We start from the raw sequence: 17383 nt of genomic DNA on the forward strand, positions 1-17383 counted from the left end.
GCCGTGACTCTAAAAAAATGAGTGTTGTTATTGGCACCCCAACTTTTATTTAATACACACCAATTAAAATTAAAATAAAAAAGAACAAGTGAATGGTTGAGAATAAATAAAAGTTGGAGTGCCAATAGTCTCTGTCTCTCTTTCTCTATATCTATATCTATATATAATTAGATTTTAATGTTTAGGTTTAGGATTTTATATGAGCCTAATCCTAATTGTAAACAAAAATTTGTGTTTTAACGATTTGTAATGTTAATCAGTAACTTGAACCAAATCTTTGTAATATTTGAAAAGTGTGTTTTAATCTTTAATAGGGATGTGATAAGTAATTTAAGAAAGAATAATGCTGAAGTGACCTCATGCTGAAATCTCATATGGCAGTTTTTGATGTGAAAAAGTGTATGGGAACCATAGATGCTTTTCATCAAGATACTAGTCAAAAATCATCTCTGGTTCCTATTCACTTTCACGTCAAGAAGTGCGATAATGAGGTTTAGTTTGAGATCACTCCAACACCCTCTTTAAGTAATAGGGGTGTATAAGTAAAAGTTGAGGTGCCAATAGCAGCTCTCTAAGGAATTGGTCAACTATTTCCGACTATAGGATGTGAGCTTTTTTTCTCTTTTTTACAAAGGCGAAACAAAGCCTTACATCAAGAAAAAGGGTTTTATGCCCTTGATTTAGAAATAAAAACTTAAAAAATTTAAAGGTCGGGAATTATCCATCAGGCCAAGTAGTAATTGGTGTGTGTTGAAAAAAAAATGGTTTTTTTTATTAAAGGCCTCCCCTCGCAAGGGAGGTTGGGAATAAGGGAGAAGAGAAAAAAGTTGGAGAGAAGATCAACAAAGGCTTAGGACAAAAGAAATATTGGTAGTAAATATGAAAATAGTAGATTAAAGCCCAAGAATTTAATCGTTAGTTTGGCCAATGGACCTCATCGATTTTTATTTTTTATTTTATTTTATTTATTTATTTTTATGGTTGTTGTGTATCTAATTGTCATTTTTTCAAAATTTTCAGTTGTAAGTGTGCGTGCATTGGTATGATATGTATCAATAATTCAGGTTATTAGGAAAAAATCTCGAGGAAGTGATGGTATAAGCGGAAAATTTTCTCTTACATACAATTTGTGGGAAGACTAACAAGAAGTTGTGTTAAAACTAGGGGTGTCAATGGGTTGGCTCTGGTTCAGTTCCTAAGAAGCTTAGAATCATAATTATTATATTAGTTCAGTTCCAGTTTTACTTATAATAGAACCGGAATCAGAATCATAAAAAATCACGGTTACCCATCGATTCTGATTCTCAAGAATCGAATGAGAAAAAAAGCATTTCAAATCATTATAAAAAAAAAAATAGCATATTATCAATAAGATTATTAACTTAATTATAATTTGTCGTACTTAAGATACAAATTAATTATTTATTTCAAAAATAAAAATTTATCTTTGTTAACTTATTTTAAGTTTCAATCGATAATTTATATGAAAAATTGAAGAATTTTATATAACATACATTTATTTTTGAAATAAAAATACCTTAAATCATCTATAAATCGGTTCCGGGTACCCATTGGAAAGAACCTATTGGTTCTGGTTCCTATCGGTTTGATTCCATTTTAGACCCTGCTCTAATCAGTTCCAATAAAAAGGGATCCGGAACGAGGGTATTCGGTTTCGATTCAATTTTGGTAAAATAGGTACCCATTGACACCTCTAACTAAAACTAGGGCACATCTTAATCCCCATATATGTTTTGTGTGTACATGTTTATTTTCTATGTAGTGTAGCATACTAGCATGATATCGATAGTTTTCAAGGTGTGATTTATAATAGGATTGTTTGGGTGGGATCATTATAGTGGAAGTATGCTCCATATTTGGAAGGGTATGATGTTAAGGTAGTAGTGAATATAAGGTAGGGAATTTTATTGAGTTGTTGGATTTTTCCGACACTCTCCTTGGGTCTCAAGGTTCTTTTTTATTTTATTTTTTATAACGGGGGTGTCCAGACATACATCTGACTACGGGGACAGGAACCAAGGCATGTGAGACAATAGTAAGAAGTTGTATTCGCCTCTTTGTTCTATAATGTAAGAAGCAAAAAAATTTGACCTAAAAATGAACAACGGTATATAGTCTACTACGAAGGGTAGGGTGTTAAAAATCATATTACAAAATTGGAAGGTGTTAACTACCCAATTTCACAAAATAAATACAAGAATCTACTATAGTATAAGATCATTATGTATATTAACATAATATGCTAAAATTGTTAATAAATATGTGAAATATACATCATGGCATATCATCGTCAAGAAAAGAAATTAACAGAAAATAAACCAACACATGGAAAATATTGATTTTAACATGTTCAACAATTACTCACAAGTTACTCACAAGTCCTAACATGTAGGTTAGAAACTAATATATTTATCTTTTAAATTATTTTGGGTGGCTAAAATACTAATTAATGGATACTATAAAGTATAAACACCTCATTTTATATCTGTTTGGCCTCCTAGTAAGTTACAAAGTTGTGTGTTTTTCAATAAAAAAAAAGTGTTTATTTAATATTGAAACCTTCAACACTCACAAACTTTAACCAACTTATCTAAATTAAAACCTTCAAAGTATATATATATTTTTATGATGTTGATTTGTTGTTGCTCTTTGAGTAAACATGGTTTCTACGACGAATTATAAGGCCAATGGAACATCTTTCTTTGTCTAGTACATTTTCAAAGGTACTAAATCATCAATGGTGTGGGTATTGGACAAAATCCAAGACCTGCACCTTTAGCTCAAAATACCCATAAAGAGCTCAAAAACTCCCGAGTTATCAATTTTTTATTTTTGGAAATTGTGGATTACTCCATCCACAGTACTTATTTGAATGACTATAAATCATTCATGGAATTTTGGTAAGGTCCCGATTAATGTCATTTTAAGAGGGGAAACAGGCACAAAGGGCAAAATTGACATTTTTGCACCAATCGACACTATGTATGCAAATGGCCATGGTCAAAAGTTAGGCCCGTTGATTTCTATCTTCTCTAATGGACTAGTAAAGAAAGACTTAAATGCCTTCGTCTTAAACCTTTTATTTTTTCTTTCCTAAATCAATCATCTTCAATCTCATGTATAAATTTTTGAATAAGACGATATACCCCTTGTTTTCAATTTGACGACATCTTCCTTGACTTCAGTCTTCCACGATAGATTAACATAAAATGAAATGCTGTTACCCACAACAACCTTTGCCAAAAGCCCTTGATTTTCTAATAAAAACCCATCGTCATCAACTTCTACAATCCCTTTTATTCAACCAAAAGATTATATATTTTCCAAGAAGATCTTAATTATCTCGAGATGAGCATTTTGGATTATCTTCTTGATGAACAAAAAATTAAATAAAAAAATCACCCAATGTTTGATGCTACCCTTATTTACAATTTCAAAATATCATGCTTAAACCTACCTAAGAAGTCTCACAATCATTAGCTTTTTAGTCCCAATTTAATGGCACAAAGTAGTTGTTGTTAGGGGTCGCCTTCATCCCAACCCGACTACAACGAGAGTTCACCAAAATCATGAGGGCATGGATCTATGCAAGTTCTCTTTCGCTCCCATTTATGAGATCAACATCCAACACTTCAATCTCAAAACAAATGGTTTAGGTGAATCAAGATTCATGGAAGGTGGTTGAATTTTTAATGGAGAATTGTTATATTTTTGGGAAAAATAAATGAAATGGGGCCACATTTCAGATATTTCAGCCAATCAAAATCATTACATCTGTCCACAACATTTAGTTAGCTTGGCATTATGTTATGAATAAGAGTCATGATAATTTGACATAGGTCCCCATAGAATCATAGATCATTTGCCTCGGGATGCATAAGAAAAAGATTTATGATTTTGCGTATCTTGAGGTAAATGATCTACGATTCTGTGATGGGGAAGTATGTTAGAGGGGGGCGTCAGAAAATTGTTATTCTATGAATAAACATCATAACTGATTTTATTATGTAGTTAGCATAATGATGTGGGAATGTCATCGCCCAAAATTATAGCACTTTTAATTTTTTTGGTAAAATATTAATAAAACTATTTATAGGGAAATGATATTATTTCATCATAATTTAAATATATTATTATTTATAAAAATATATTATTGTTTATAAAAATAATACTTAGGTTTCATCATAAGGGCTTTAACATTAAATTGTACAATCCAACCAAAGTCCTACTATCTATTACCATTATTTGTCAATTACAATCGTATAGTAGAGATAGTCAAGTTTTAAGTCCTAAAAGAAATGTAAGAGATCTAAAAGAACTTGGATGGAAACAATAAAAGATAGAGATGGACTCACTCCCAAGAATAACAGAAAACTTGACTATGGACAAAGTGGAATGGAGGAACAAATATCGTCTATCCAACCCCTAATCTTTGGGATTAGACTTTCTTGTTGTTGTATCCTATGTAGTAAAACTGAAATGCTCAACTAACTTGGATGTCCATTGAGTCAAGCGAACATGAAAATTTTGCAAGAATTAAAATAAATGAATAATGGCTACCCCCCCGACATACGCCCCCATCACAAAATCGTCTATCATTTGCCTCGGTATACGCAAAATCATAAATCTTTTCTTGTGTATCCCGAGGCAAATTATCTACATTTTTGTGATGGGGACCTATGTCAGAAGGGGGCATTAGATTATCACGACTTAAAATAAATACATATTAAGCTTATTAAATATCTAAAATACTATTAATGTTTCAAAACTTAGGTAGTTTCCCACTTGACTTGACAAGTTATTTCAAGTGAGTTTTAGTATTTGATTAGACAAGTCAAAATTCAATTGGTTGAGCTGATTTGGTTGTTTTGGGTTTTAAATTATGGATTAATTTTAATTAATCATAGTTTTAAAAATCGATTGAGAGCAAGAATACCATGACCAAAGTCGTCTTTTTCTTCTTCTTCTCCTTCATTTTGATTTGTAAATTTGAATAAATAAATAAATAAATAAAATCTTTCTTCTCTAAGATATGGAAACATGAAATCAAGATTTAAATTAAACATTAACGATTCTAGCATTCACATGATTTTTTAAATTATTAAAATAATATAAATGAAGAGAAGTGGTCAAAAATCAAAATAATTAATCACCAACTATCAATTAGTAAGTTTAAAATAAAATAAAATTTGTGGTTGACAAATTAAATTAAAAGCTGACATCGCAGGACATTGACAGAAAAAATTAGATTAATACTGGAGTGACCTCAGTAGGAGATATCTTGACGGGGTGGTGCACGCATGTCTGTAGATGCAATTTTCTCAAAATACATGTAAATTGCATCTACGTATATGCATGCTCCACCACATCAAAATGCCCCCCATGTGTCCTCGGCTACGGTCACTCCAGCATGACTCACAAAAAATAATTGAAGTCAACAATTAATGTGAATATGTACTCCATATATGGTATATGATTTCAATTAGTAAATTAATCCAATATACACTGAAGGTATACATCCCCTTCTCCTTCATTATATTCATCTTGAGATCTTCCTACTCAGAAATCAAACCAAGATGCTCTCCACTAAGCCTGATCTTCCACAAAAGTTTCTCCAAATCAAGAAAGATGACAAGTTCTATTCTAAGCTTCTAGCCAAGGAAAACTCCATGGATAACTCTTCATCAAGAGTCTACAATCGAGTTGCATCTGTTGGAGTTCCATTCACGTGGGAGTCCCAACCAGGTACACCTAAGCACACATTTTCTCAAACCTCTCTTCCTCCTCTCACACCCCCTCCTTCATACTTCTTCAATTCTAACAAGAAACCCATAAAAAAAACTTCGAAGTCCAATCTTTTTCTTAATATACTCCCAAGGCTGATCAACCCGAGAAAAACCCATTTGAGATCATCAACGACTTCTTCGTCGTCGCTTTCTCCTTCATCTTCTTTATGTTCATCATCTTCTTCGATGAATCCTTCAAACTTTGGATCATCATTTGATTACATGGGAGAAGATGAAGATCCATCCTTTGGATCATCTCCTTCAATTTCATGCTTTGGTGATGATGGGCTTCGAAGGCGAGGTTGGAATTCATGGGTGATCATGAAGAAAGCTTTGTTATCGATTGTAAGTCATGGATCTGGCCAAGGTACTACTGTCTAGAGAATTTTAATTGAATTTCTTTTTATGTTTTATATATGATTTGTGGGGAGTACATCTAGCTAGTTATTGATCTTGGCTTGGATGGAACATGTTGTTGATTTTAAACATATAAACAAGGTTGAGAGTTGGATGAATTAGATGACTTGTTGTTCAATGTTATATAGTAAGGATATAAGATGTTGATAATCACTATCTTCTTCTTTTTCTTCTCTAGATTATTTAGCAATGAATATTGTCATTTTTCCTATTTGATAATAAAATAAAAATTAATAACTAAAACCTAAAAATTTAATTTAATAAAAACAAAAAAAATCAATATTTATGGAACTGATTCATAGAAGAAAAAGATTGGTGTGAAGTTCTCAAAAACAAAACAACACATCTATGAAAGAGATGCAATTGCTTGGAATATAAGTCGCAAATATCAGTGTAAGATAATTGTTAAAGTACACATGTTAGGATTTGATTAAGACTGTTTAATTAGTTGATCATATGGTTTCCATTATAAAAACACTTTTCTTACTATCTTAGCAAGGAAAAAAGGCCTTACTAAGGCTCATCCACCTTCAAAACAAAATCTCGAGATTTGTTACGAATCTCAAGGTATTACTTTGACGGTGGATGAATTTTAGTAAAGTCTTTTTTTTCGATTATGGGTTACTTTAATTACCTTTTTAAAATATGCCTCTCCATCTTAGCTCTATACCCCACACCGATGTACACAATAAATATCCTTAAAAAACCTTAACAAAACAAAATATTCTTACATTTTCGATTTTTGAACACAAGGTAAAGAAATCTTATTGCTCTCTTATTTTGAATCCATTAAATTCTTTCTTTTTTTTTTTTTTTTTTTTTAATATATTTTAAAGATCTGTAACGAGTATTATTGTAATTTCATATAATTGGACCATCTCATCAATTGACGGTGATCGATCACAACAAACAACAAAACTGTAAGCAGGAGTGGAGCCAGAATTTTGCTCATGTTGGGACAATCTAGAGTGAAAAAAATAGTTGTGGGGACAATAATGATAGATTTCTTTATCTGTCGCAATAACACATTAATCCATAGGATTTGAAAACTCTTGTGGGGGCAAGTGCCCTCACCGGCCCCACTCTAAATCTGCTCCTGACTGTAAGACTTAACAAAACGAAAAATAAATAAATGGTTGCATATGATCCACATTTTCATTTTTCACACAGAAGCACCTTACAAAGCATTCTCCCAGTTGTATATTAACTAGGGCTAGGTACTTGAGATAAGCATGGAGACGATTTTTTTACATTTTTTTAAAAATAAATTTTTGTGGGGCCAATATAATTGGGTAGTTGAATGTTGGGAGATATTGGTTTGTGGGAAATCTGAATTAATGCAAAGAGGAAAGATGGATATTGGTTCCTCTACCACCTTTATCTTTAATATTTATTTCCTCACTCATACAAGGAAATAAAAGGGAGAACCTTCCGTGCAAGTTCATTTACAGAATTTAATTAATACAAGGACAGCTAATTAGATCACTTAACACATCCCCTATAGTCATTATTTATTAATATGTTAAAGACTTAATGTCGTCCACCGACATGGTTTTGAATACTAGGAAGACTCCGAGTCAATTTGGGTTAGTTAGTTGTGCTCATTTGAGAAACATTAATTATTATAAATTACGTACAATTACTTGTTAGTTTGTATAAATTAGAGTTGCATTACATTTCAAACATTAGTTTGTACAAGTTGGAGTTGGTTACATTCCAAATGCTAGTTCTTACGAACTAGAGTTGCATTACGCTCTGAACGTAAGTTTGTACAAACTAGAGTTGAGTTACACTAAAAATGTTAATTCGTACTAACTAAAGTTGCGTTACACTCTGAACAATAGTTCGTAAAAATTAGAGTTGCGTTACAATCCAAATGTTAGTTTGTAAAAACTGGAGCTACGTTCCACTATGAACTATCACGATCCATTTCAATATCTCGAAAACTCAGTCGAGATAATTATGCTTTGATTTTTTATTTTTTTAAGAGATAGAGACTAGATGGGCCAAATTCTTTATGACTAAGAGGGGGTAAAAGAGAAAAGACGATAAAATAAAGTTAGAGAGGCAAAAAGAAGAAAAGAGGAAAGGCAATTTACAAAATTGAAATAGTACTCTTAAAAAATGGACTCCAATAAGAAAGCCAATAAAGTTAAGGAATTCTTTTCTGAAAAGGAATAAAGTTCTCCTTGAATTACTCTCTTTATTGGCTTTGTAAATAGTTTGTAACATGTATATGTTTTCCTAACTCACCCTTTACTAGTGTTTTTCCAACCTCACCACCCTCAAAACTAAAAAACTCTCACCCTTTTTGACATTTTAAGTGAAAACAAAAAATGTGGAAATAATTTTTCCATGCGTATTTTTCCAAGAAAACTGATATTCCCTTGGAGACAAATTCTCTGCAATCATATAGACCATAAGGTGACAATTTAAAAGGAGTGATAAATTAACGTGCTAAAGATACACTGTTTGTATGAGGATGATGTGGCAAGGGCATAAAGCCATAGATCTTTTCTTTGGGATACACGAGGAAGAAGATCTACGGTTCTGTGCCCTTGCCACTTCATCCTCGTACAGACCATATATTTTTTAGTGAGTCGATTTATCATTAGCCATTAATAAGATATGATTTTTGAAGTTTGAACATGACTGGATTTTGTGCTTTATTGTATTTCCTCCACCATCATCAATGACTTGGCCATCTTTCTAACATGAATCTTGATCCTTCATTAATCTCCCAAACTATTTCATAAAATAAAAAAAAGGAATTCTACGTGGACAATATATTTCAATAAAGAGAACTTTATTAATTTTTTTCACAAAATACATCTAGTAAACATAAATTACTATAGAGATTAAGAGACAAGTTGATCTTCAGAATCAGTTGGTTTTCCTACAATTGGTTCTGATTTCTCCTTTAGTGCCAGTGAGTGGGCCAAGATTCCCCAGCTTAGCCATGGCAGATGCAAAATCAGACAAGAAAGCTACATTGTTAGTACTATAGGTGATAACTTGAGAATCCGTAGATCCACCATTGTAAAGCTGTTGATCCGAATGTAGAAGACCCTTCTTGTTCACCAAATTCTTGAAATAAGCATTATCGAAAAACACGGGACTAGTAGTGTCAAGAGGAGAGAGATTGTTGTCATCACCACCATCTGTTGAGCAATTCGACTTCAATAATGTTGCAAATGAAGAATCTATGTTGCTTTCGTTGTTTATTCGATCTCGAAAGGATGAGCATTTGGCTTGGCCCATGGTATGAGCTCCTAATGAAACAAAATGTTGATGGTCAGTGCAATTGAAATTTAATTCAGTTCAACCAGTAGGAACTATAAGACCTCTTCTCTTCGAATTATGGTGGGACGTTTTCCTGCAAATACTTTGACTTTAAGTCAAAGTATTAGCAAAAGGAGGTGTCACTCTCTTAGATTGAAATCTAACTTGATCGTCAGAGTATTTATAGGAGAAAATCCCGCCGTAATTTGAAATAAAAAATCTTAAATATAACGTTTGGTGAAAATGAAGTTCAAAGAACCCTTTTAGTAACCATATTTCAACTTACCTGAGAGAGTCACCATTTCCTTTGAACTGAAACCCTTGTTAGAGAAGGAAGATATAAGATTGCTAAGATCGTGAAATGGGTTTGGCATGTTGCTATTAGCGTCGCTTAAGCTCGCTGTCATAGAATCTCTTCTTCCTAATTGTACACTCCACGTAAAGCCACCCAACTGAAAATTATATTACCACTTCAATATTCTATAACTATGCACCACTCTTGAAAAGAAAAGCTCCCTTCTTTTAAATTTTATGGTGAGGGAAATTTTTTTTATAAATAGGCCATAGAACAAATAAGGATAATTTTGAGGTACCCCTCCAGGTTTTGGTGAAAACTACATATACCTCCCTGTGTTTTCCAACTACATATCCTTGAAGATAATTATTTAACTTACTGAACCTCTTTGAAAAATCCCTGATTTTTCTTCCCCAAAACATGTAGTCTTCTTCCTCACCTAGCCCTATATTTTTCTTGAGGTTTCGATGGTTGAATGAGATGTAATCTTTAGGTTGAAGACGTGGGTACAAAATTGTTTCTTAAAAGTCGAAGAGGGTGGGTTTTTGGAAAAATATCAAAGATTTTTTACAAAGGTTAGAGTGGGGGGCACTTCAATCATTTTCAATAGTCTCTTATCGAAGACCAAAGTCAAGGGGTATATCATCGGTTTGAAATCACATGAGGAGGGAGGTTCTTCAAAATTACCCAATCTTAACTAAATAAGGTGCTGTTGGTTTTAAAACTAATAATTTCACTTATGATGTAATTTTATAATAAGATGATATGTAACCATTATATTATAGATTTATAGTATAATCATAATATACTTGTGTGGTAATGCCACAGCCCTAAAATAATAGACTTCCACGTCGAAGCATTTGGGAACAATCCATACATGAAGTGATGTTTAAGAATTATTTTGAAAACTGGTTAAACGAAGAAAGATAATTTTGATTCAAGTTCGGGATTGCTTACTGTGACAACGGAATCTCTAGCTGCAACAGCAATGATGTCTGCACAAGATACAACTCCGGGGCACACCTTCTCCAATTGAGATTTGATGGTGTCGATCACCTCGAACCCTCTTAACGAATTCGTGTTGGAACTTGCCATCTTTTCTCCTGTGAAGCTCGCCGTGTCGTCCAATAGAACAGATGCATCACAACCCTATTTCACACACATACACACTCAATGTTACTAGAGTATAGACATACATCAACAGTATTATTTGTTTCTAAGTCCAAGTTTTAAATGGGTTAGCCTTAATTGAACCGAGAAACCTAGCCTAAACCCAAGTCATTTAATACCCAGGACTGCTCCCGAACTCCCCTAGCCAGGGGTGCAATTGGTTCAATTTGGTTTGGTTTGAGGTCAAATTGGAATCGATCCGACATAGGTCGGTTTCACTAAATAAGAATCAGAACCAAACCAAATTCCATTGGAACCAAACCAACCCAAACCAAATTAAAGTCAGTTTGGTTTGGTTCGGTTCGATTCCACGGATTGCAAATATTTTATAAATTACAAGTAATAGTTTTTAATGAAAAAATAAACATAAAATTTCATATAATAAATCACAAATCTATCCATAAAAAATCATTAATTTATACATAATAGATCACTAATTTATGTACTAACTCTTAAAATAATTTATAATAATTATTATATACATATATATTAATTTATTGCATAGGAGTTCGGTTCTCAATTTGGTTCGGTTCTATACAAGCTTGATCCAAGAACCGAACCAAATTGATCGGTTCTCCATTTTCATAACTTGGAACTGAACTGCAAATTGTTCCAAACCAAACTAAATCGGTTTGATTCGATTCTCGGTTTGCACCAGACCAAGTTGCACCCCACCCCAAGCAATGGATTAGAGATATCACCTATTTGGTGATATAATATTTTACCAAAAAATATCTTTTGTACTTAAATGTACTTCTACATTTTTGATAAAAATTATTTCATTACCAAACAAGGATATCGCTGACATGCTAAATATTTTTAAAGCCTAGCATGATAAGTTCGGCACTTGCATGCTTGGTACCAAACAGCACCAAAGATATTAGACCCCTTAGACCCCTCGTTTAATAGCGAATTTGTCAACAAAAAAAAAAATCGAAAAGGAGACAGCCGAAAAAATGGCCACTAATCAGATAAGCCTGAATTTTCAAAACTTTATCGAATTTAGCCAAATTAATCAAATTTGTCCTTGCCGAATAATCGCCGGATTTAAACTTGGTTACCATGCTTAGACTCTTGTCACAAAATTTGGTAAATTTTGTCAAAAATTCAAAAACGAAAAAAAAAAAAAAAAAATCGTCACAATGGAGGTCATCCAAAAAATAAATAAAATGTATAGCTGATTTTTTTGGCATACTTTTCCGAAACTTTCGCAAACCCATTAGAGTTAATCAAATTGGACCCTATGGAATAACTTTGCTTACTATGCTTAGCAAAAATTCAAACATGCAGACATGAATGAAATAGGAGTATAGGTTTAAGAGTGGGAGGGACTTGCATTAACAAAACAGTCATGGAAATGGAGACGTAGCAAAGAGGCCCCCATTCGATGTTCATTCAAAACCGCGGTTTTTACTGCAGATTGGATTGTAGAGAGGGCTTGAGGGCAAGAAGTGGAGTAAAAATTGGAGGATAGTTGAGCAGATGCCATCCCAAAGAGAAAAAAGACAAGGGAGATTGACAATGAGGAAGGAGAAGCCATAGAGAGCTTAAGATAGAATAAGTTGATAGAGAGTGCTAATTAGTGTGTTTGTTAATCCTTCCAGACTACAGTGGTGGACTCCTATTTATAGATCTCTAACAAAGAATATTTTTCCTCCATTTTTCAAAATTTCGATTATATGGTCCAACCTGACAAAAAGGTCAAAAGTATATAATTATTAAAGAGAGGAAGTGTATTCACACCAACCCTCTACAAAATGCCACATGACATCATATTTTATTTTATTTGGGTGGCGTGGGGTGGGGGTGGGGGGGAGGACTGCACCAAAAATAAGAATGACTATTAATTTAGGGTTGTTTGATTCTAATATAACTGTAAGTTTTTCGAACCGAAACAATTTCTCCTAAAACACAAAATACCATATTTTCCTTTAGAGCTTAGTTGGGTTGGAGGCTCTGTGCTCTCTGTGATCACTAGGTTATATATTTAATGAACAAAACCTAAATCCCAAACATCTAACTCAACATGCTTGGAAATCCAACCATACGTTTATGTGAGTCATTGAGGTTATATGTTTGAACCCGACATCTATAATAATCAATCGGCTTGATTTTTGTCTTCTTGTATAGTGTTTCATTTAAAAGTGTATTGAATTAAGATGTGGATCTTAACCATGTATTTGGATGAAAAAACATGACCAAGTTATTTGATTATTGAGAGGAGTTATTTTAAATGGGTTTTGGATTAGATACCAATGCCTAGCCTAGTTTACTTGAACATATTCCAACAATGGTCTTATTAGTTAAAACTTGGATTGTCGTGGGAGGCTCAATTTGGATTTGTGGAATTTATTAATACTTTAGTGACTCCACTTGGCCTCCTCCGAGATTGCTTTTTTTTTTTTTTAATTTTTTTAATTTTTCCCACAAATTCAACACTTGGAGGAGATGTTTATCTCCCCCACCCCGTAAAAAAAAGAAAAAAAAAAAAAAGAAAAAAAAAAGAAAAAAATTGTAAGTAGAGAAAATATTTATCTCCTCCACAAAATTGTAGTAGAGTGGAACCTATAGTTATGTTTTATTATATATATTAAAATTTTCTCATGTCGTATGTTCAGATATTCTCTGTAAAGTTAAAGTAGGTAAAAGAAGAAAGATGATAAAGTTAGAGTGATATATTAAAAAAAAAAGATAAAAGAGAAAAGATAATAAAATAAAAATAGTATTTAGAGAGGAGAGGTAATACAATAAAGTTGAAGGAGTGAAACAGAGGTAGTGTAGATCACACTTCTTTGTAGTTTGGGGGGGGACTAGAAAAGTAGGATCTACCGTTGTGTTTTATTGTATAAATTAACTTAACTCTTCTGAACTGACTCATAATTTTTAACTCGAGTTTTAAAACTACGATTTGGCCTGCTCTACGTACCCCCACTAGTACACGTGATATCAACGCACTCAAATCTTTTAAAATTATACTTTGACCTGACGCACTAATATCTTTCCACAGTGTGTGAACGGAATTGTGTTTGAAGAATCTGATCATTAAGTCAATTAAATCGCCCAAGTAAAGTAAATTTATTTATTATTTATTTTTTAAATGTAGCCTCTAAAAAAGCTTGGCAAATTCGTCAAAAAGAGGGACTCTTCTCAACTAGGCCCAAATTTCAAGTTGAGCCCGACCATACCTTTGTGGGCTCGGGATGAAGGACCTAACCATTTGTTTTTTTTTTAGACAGTGTTAGTGGGCTCCATTGAGACTCCTATTCTTAATCAAAGTTCTCCATTTTAACTTTAATTCTCACTAAAATTGGAATCCCTCACAACATAAACAACTAGATTGAGAGCTGAACCATAAGTTGCTAAAATTTGTTATAAAAATAATGAGGAAAATATGCGACTCAAAATCATAAATTTATTAATGGTGACAATGTGAAGATATCTTAGACAGTATGTCGAGGATTGAACCCATGTATGAAGCGATATGCCAAGTTCAGTCAACAACTTGATGTTTTGCATGATTGGTTGTGGATGTTACACTACCCTAATATTTTCGAAAGCATTATAAAATACTTATAAAAAACACTTTGACTCTCAAGTAAGATTTAAAGTAGCATAACTCTCGTAACGGAAAAACAAGACCATTAAACTAGAGACATACAAAAGCATAACAATTGTCATCTTGCCCTAAAACATAAAAATTTCGTTTCGAGTTTGAAGCTTTTGTTTCTTGTTTTCAATTACTATGCACTGTAAAGCGTTCAATTTTTTTTTTTTTTAATGTGCTATATCTTTCCTGTTTTTAATATGTTGAACTTGACTTTCACATCATGCCATGCAACATCTTTTTTATGGTATTTTAATTTCATATTTGCAATCGTCCTCATGAAGTCTTGAATGTTAAGAGCCCCCTTATTAAATTGATCAAGTATTTAATTTTTAATTTTTTAATTTTTTGGATAATCTCCTTATGAGGATAAGCAACAATGTTGTCCCAATATTCAAACTGCTAGATTTTCACGTTGATTTTGGGACGATATTATTATTTTTGGAAAGAAGAAACACATAATAATTATGACATTTACAAGATTATGTAAAGGGGATGAATGCTAATTGGTTAGAATAAATTGAATTATTAGGATTTAATAAATTTTATTATAATCTTTGGAATTTATCTCAATGAACTCATGTTATTGCTGGTAAGTGTTCCTATGCTAGTTAGGCAACTTTTTATTGTTTATTATTTTATCTCTAAAGCAGCAATCAAATTCTAAGATCCAATAGCATATATATTGGTTATTTAAATAAAATTAACCTGTTTATTAGTCAAAATTTGGGTATTATATTTATGTCAAATCCTTATCCTTGTTGCCCTCTTTGTAGGTTTTGACATTTCTTGATTAGTCAAAGAAATACAACAAAAGCAGTTTTCATAGTTTTGGTGTGCAAGCAGTTCTCTCTCTCTCTCTCTCTCACACACACACACACACACACACACACACACACACACACACACACATATTATCTTGTTATCTTTATATTTGCCAACTTTGTTTAATGTTAGTCAAATCCAAGAAGCTTAATTTGATTATGTATTGAACCAAAACAAATCTAATTTGGATTTTGGGACTTAAACCAACCACCACTCACACCCATTGTCACAAAATTTGGAAGAATTTTCGTACAAGATAGAAACCCGATTAATCAGTAACGCTGATTTTCCGATTAATAGGAAAATTGACGATATTTTTTTTGCCGACTGTCTTCCCTATTTTGTGATCTTGATTTATTCCTAAAACCCTTCTTTGACTTCAATTCTTCTAGTTTCTTCCAAATTCTTACCCTTATTTTTTCATATTTCTCAATACCCGGTACCTGTTCCAATTATTGTAGGATCAGATTTTGATCAAAATATTAAATCTGTTAAAGACTTGATTCGACTTTTTAATTTCACGTTAAACTTGGTGTTTCTTAATAATTTAAAAAAGAAAACGAGGAGATAAAGCTCATATACACTCATTTGTATGAAGAAAAAGAGTTGGTAGGAACAAAACTATCTCTTGATTGTAGAGATGTGGAGTTAGTATGGTCGAAATATAATTACGCACAATCTCATTGGCGGTTGAGAAAATAAAACAATCACACAAGACAAGGATTTACGTGATTCAAAAAGATTATCGATAATTACTGGCCAGAACAATGTAAATTTCTTCTTCACGAAATAATCTTTAAAACTCACTTAAAAAAATCTTACCAAGAATAAAAAAACAATCAAACCCCAATAGCCAAAATATGAACATGGGGGACTCAAGAGTGTAATAGATTCATAATTTGGTATGAACATGGGGGACTCAAGTATTTTTCATAGAAATATTAGATGAAATTGTATAATGTGGTATAAGTTGGAAGTTTCCTTTGTAGATATTCAACAAAAATCACATGGTAGGATCCATGCATGTTGGATATGGCACCTACATGCAGAGGTGTCAAATGTCAATGAACTTGGCGCTTTTGTGGATTTATCTTCCATATTTTGGTGAATATTCGAGATACACCCGCGTTTTGAAAACAGATGACATACCTCCTTGACCATGGACATCTTTAGATGACTAATAAAAATGATAAAAATACCCTTATCTTCAACCTTATGCAAAATAAATAAATCAATAAATTTATTTATACCCAAAACCCCGTCTTCAACTGTGAATTTTAGTGGCAAGCCAACAACTCCGATGATTTCGAGGAAATAGATTTTGGAGGAAAAAAAAAACAGTTTTGCAAATGGTTGATGATGAGGGCATTTTGGTTATATTTGTTAGTTTCCCATAAAAGACCATAGTCAAGGGGTATGTTATCAAGTTGAAAATACGTAGAGTATCTCAAATAAATTCTCCAAAACCTAAAGGGTTATGTCTAAATTTCCTTAACTTTAATAATTAGAAGCTTAGTCACAACTTATATTTAGAGACCGGCCCCATTTTGCCAGCAATTTGATTGAGCTTGGGACCTGAAATGTTTGAGCTCAATTTACCGGATCGGGCCTTTATTGGATCATCTCAACAATCTGATCCAATAACAATCACACTATATCCGATTAGATGAACTAAGAAAAATAAAATATAGATATAAATCGTATATTTATGCAAAATACATAATTTATATGAATCATCCTTTGTTATTTGATTTGGATATATAATTGATTCGATATCTTTTCAAATTGGATCCTAAAATCTTGGTTCAAACCATAAATTATAGGTTCAGATTGGATTTGGGTCTGATCCGATCCGTTAACAGCAGTAGTACCACCACATGTCATTTTGGAAAATTTTCCATTTTATAATTTTTAATAATTAAAAAAAAAACAAATAAATCGATGGTTAGAAATCATCCATGCGTGCACCGAGTCACCGACTCA

The 17383-nt window shown here is 32.6% G+C and overlaps 1 protein-coding gene across 1 annotated transcript; it reads right to left on the bottom strand.

The window, feature by feature from the left end:
• Positions 1–9071: 9071 nt before the first annotated feature.
• Positions 9072–12555, bottom strand: LOC147397125 (cationic peroxidase 1-like). Its single transcript, XM_086450659.1, has 4 exons — positions 12308–12555; positions 10759–10950; positions 9793–9958; positions 9072–9496 (listed from the first exon to the last, which is right to left on the bottom strand). The coding sequence occupies exons 1-4, from the start codon at positions 12509–12511 to the stop codon at positions 9108–9110; spliced, it is 951 nt and encodes a 316-aa protein (XP_086306785.1). The 5' UTR covers positions 12512–12555; the 3' UTR covers positions 9072–9107.
• Positions 12556–17383: the final 4828 nt, after the last annotated feature.

Source organism: Akebia trifoliata, chromosome 8, assembly GCF_017979445.1.
Source record: "Akebia trifoliata isolate Shusen 1 chromosome 8, ASM1797944v1, whole genome shotgun sequence".
NCBI lineage: Eukaryota > Viridiplantae > Streptophyta > Magnoliopsida > Ranunculales > Lardizabalaceae > Akebia > Akebia trifoliata.

Coding starts and splice junctions, on each gene's coding strand:
- LOC147397125 (XM_086450659.1), bottom strand. CDS start 12,511: ATGGCTTCTCCTTCCTCATTGTCAATCTCCCTTGTCTTTTTTCTCTTT. Junction 10,951..12,307: donor TCCATGACTGTTTTGTTAAT/GCAAGTCCCTCC, acceptor TGTGTGAAATAG/GGTTGTGATGCATCTGTTCT. Junction 9,959..10,758: donor CTAGAGATTCCGTTGTCACA/GTAAGCAATCCC, acceptor TATAATTTTCAG/TTGGGTGGCTTTACGTGGAG.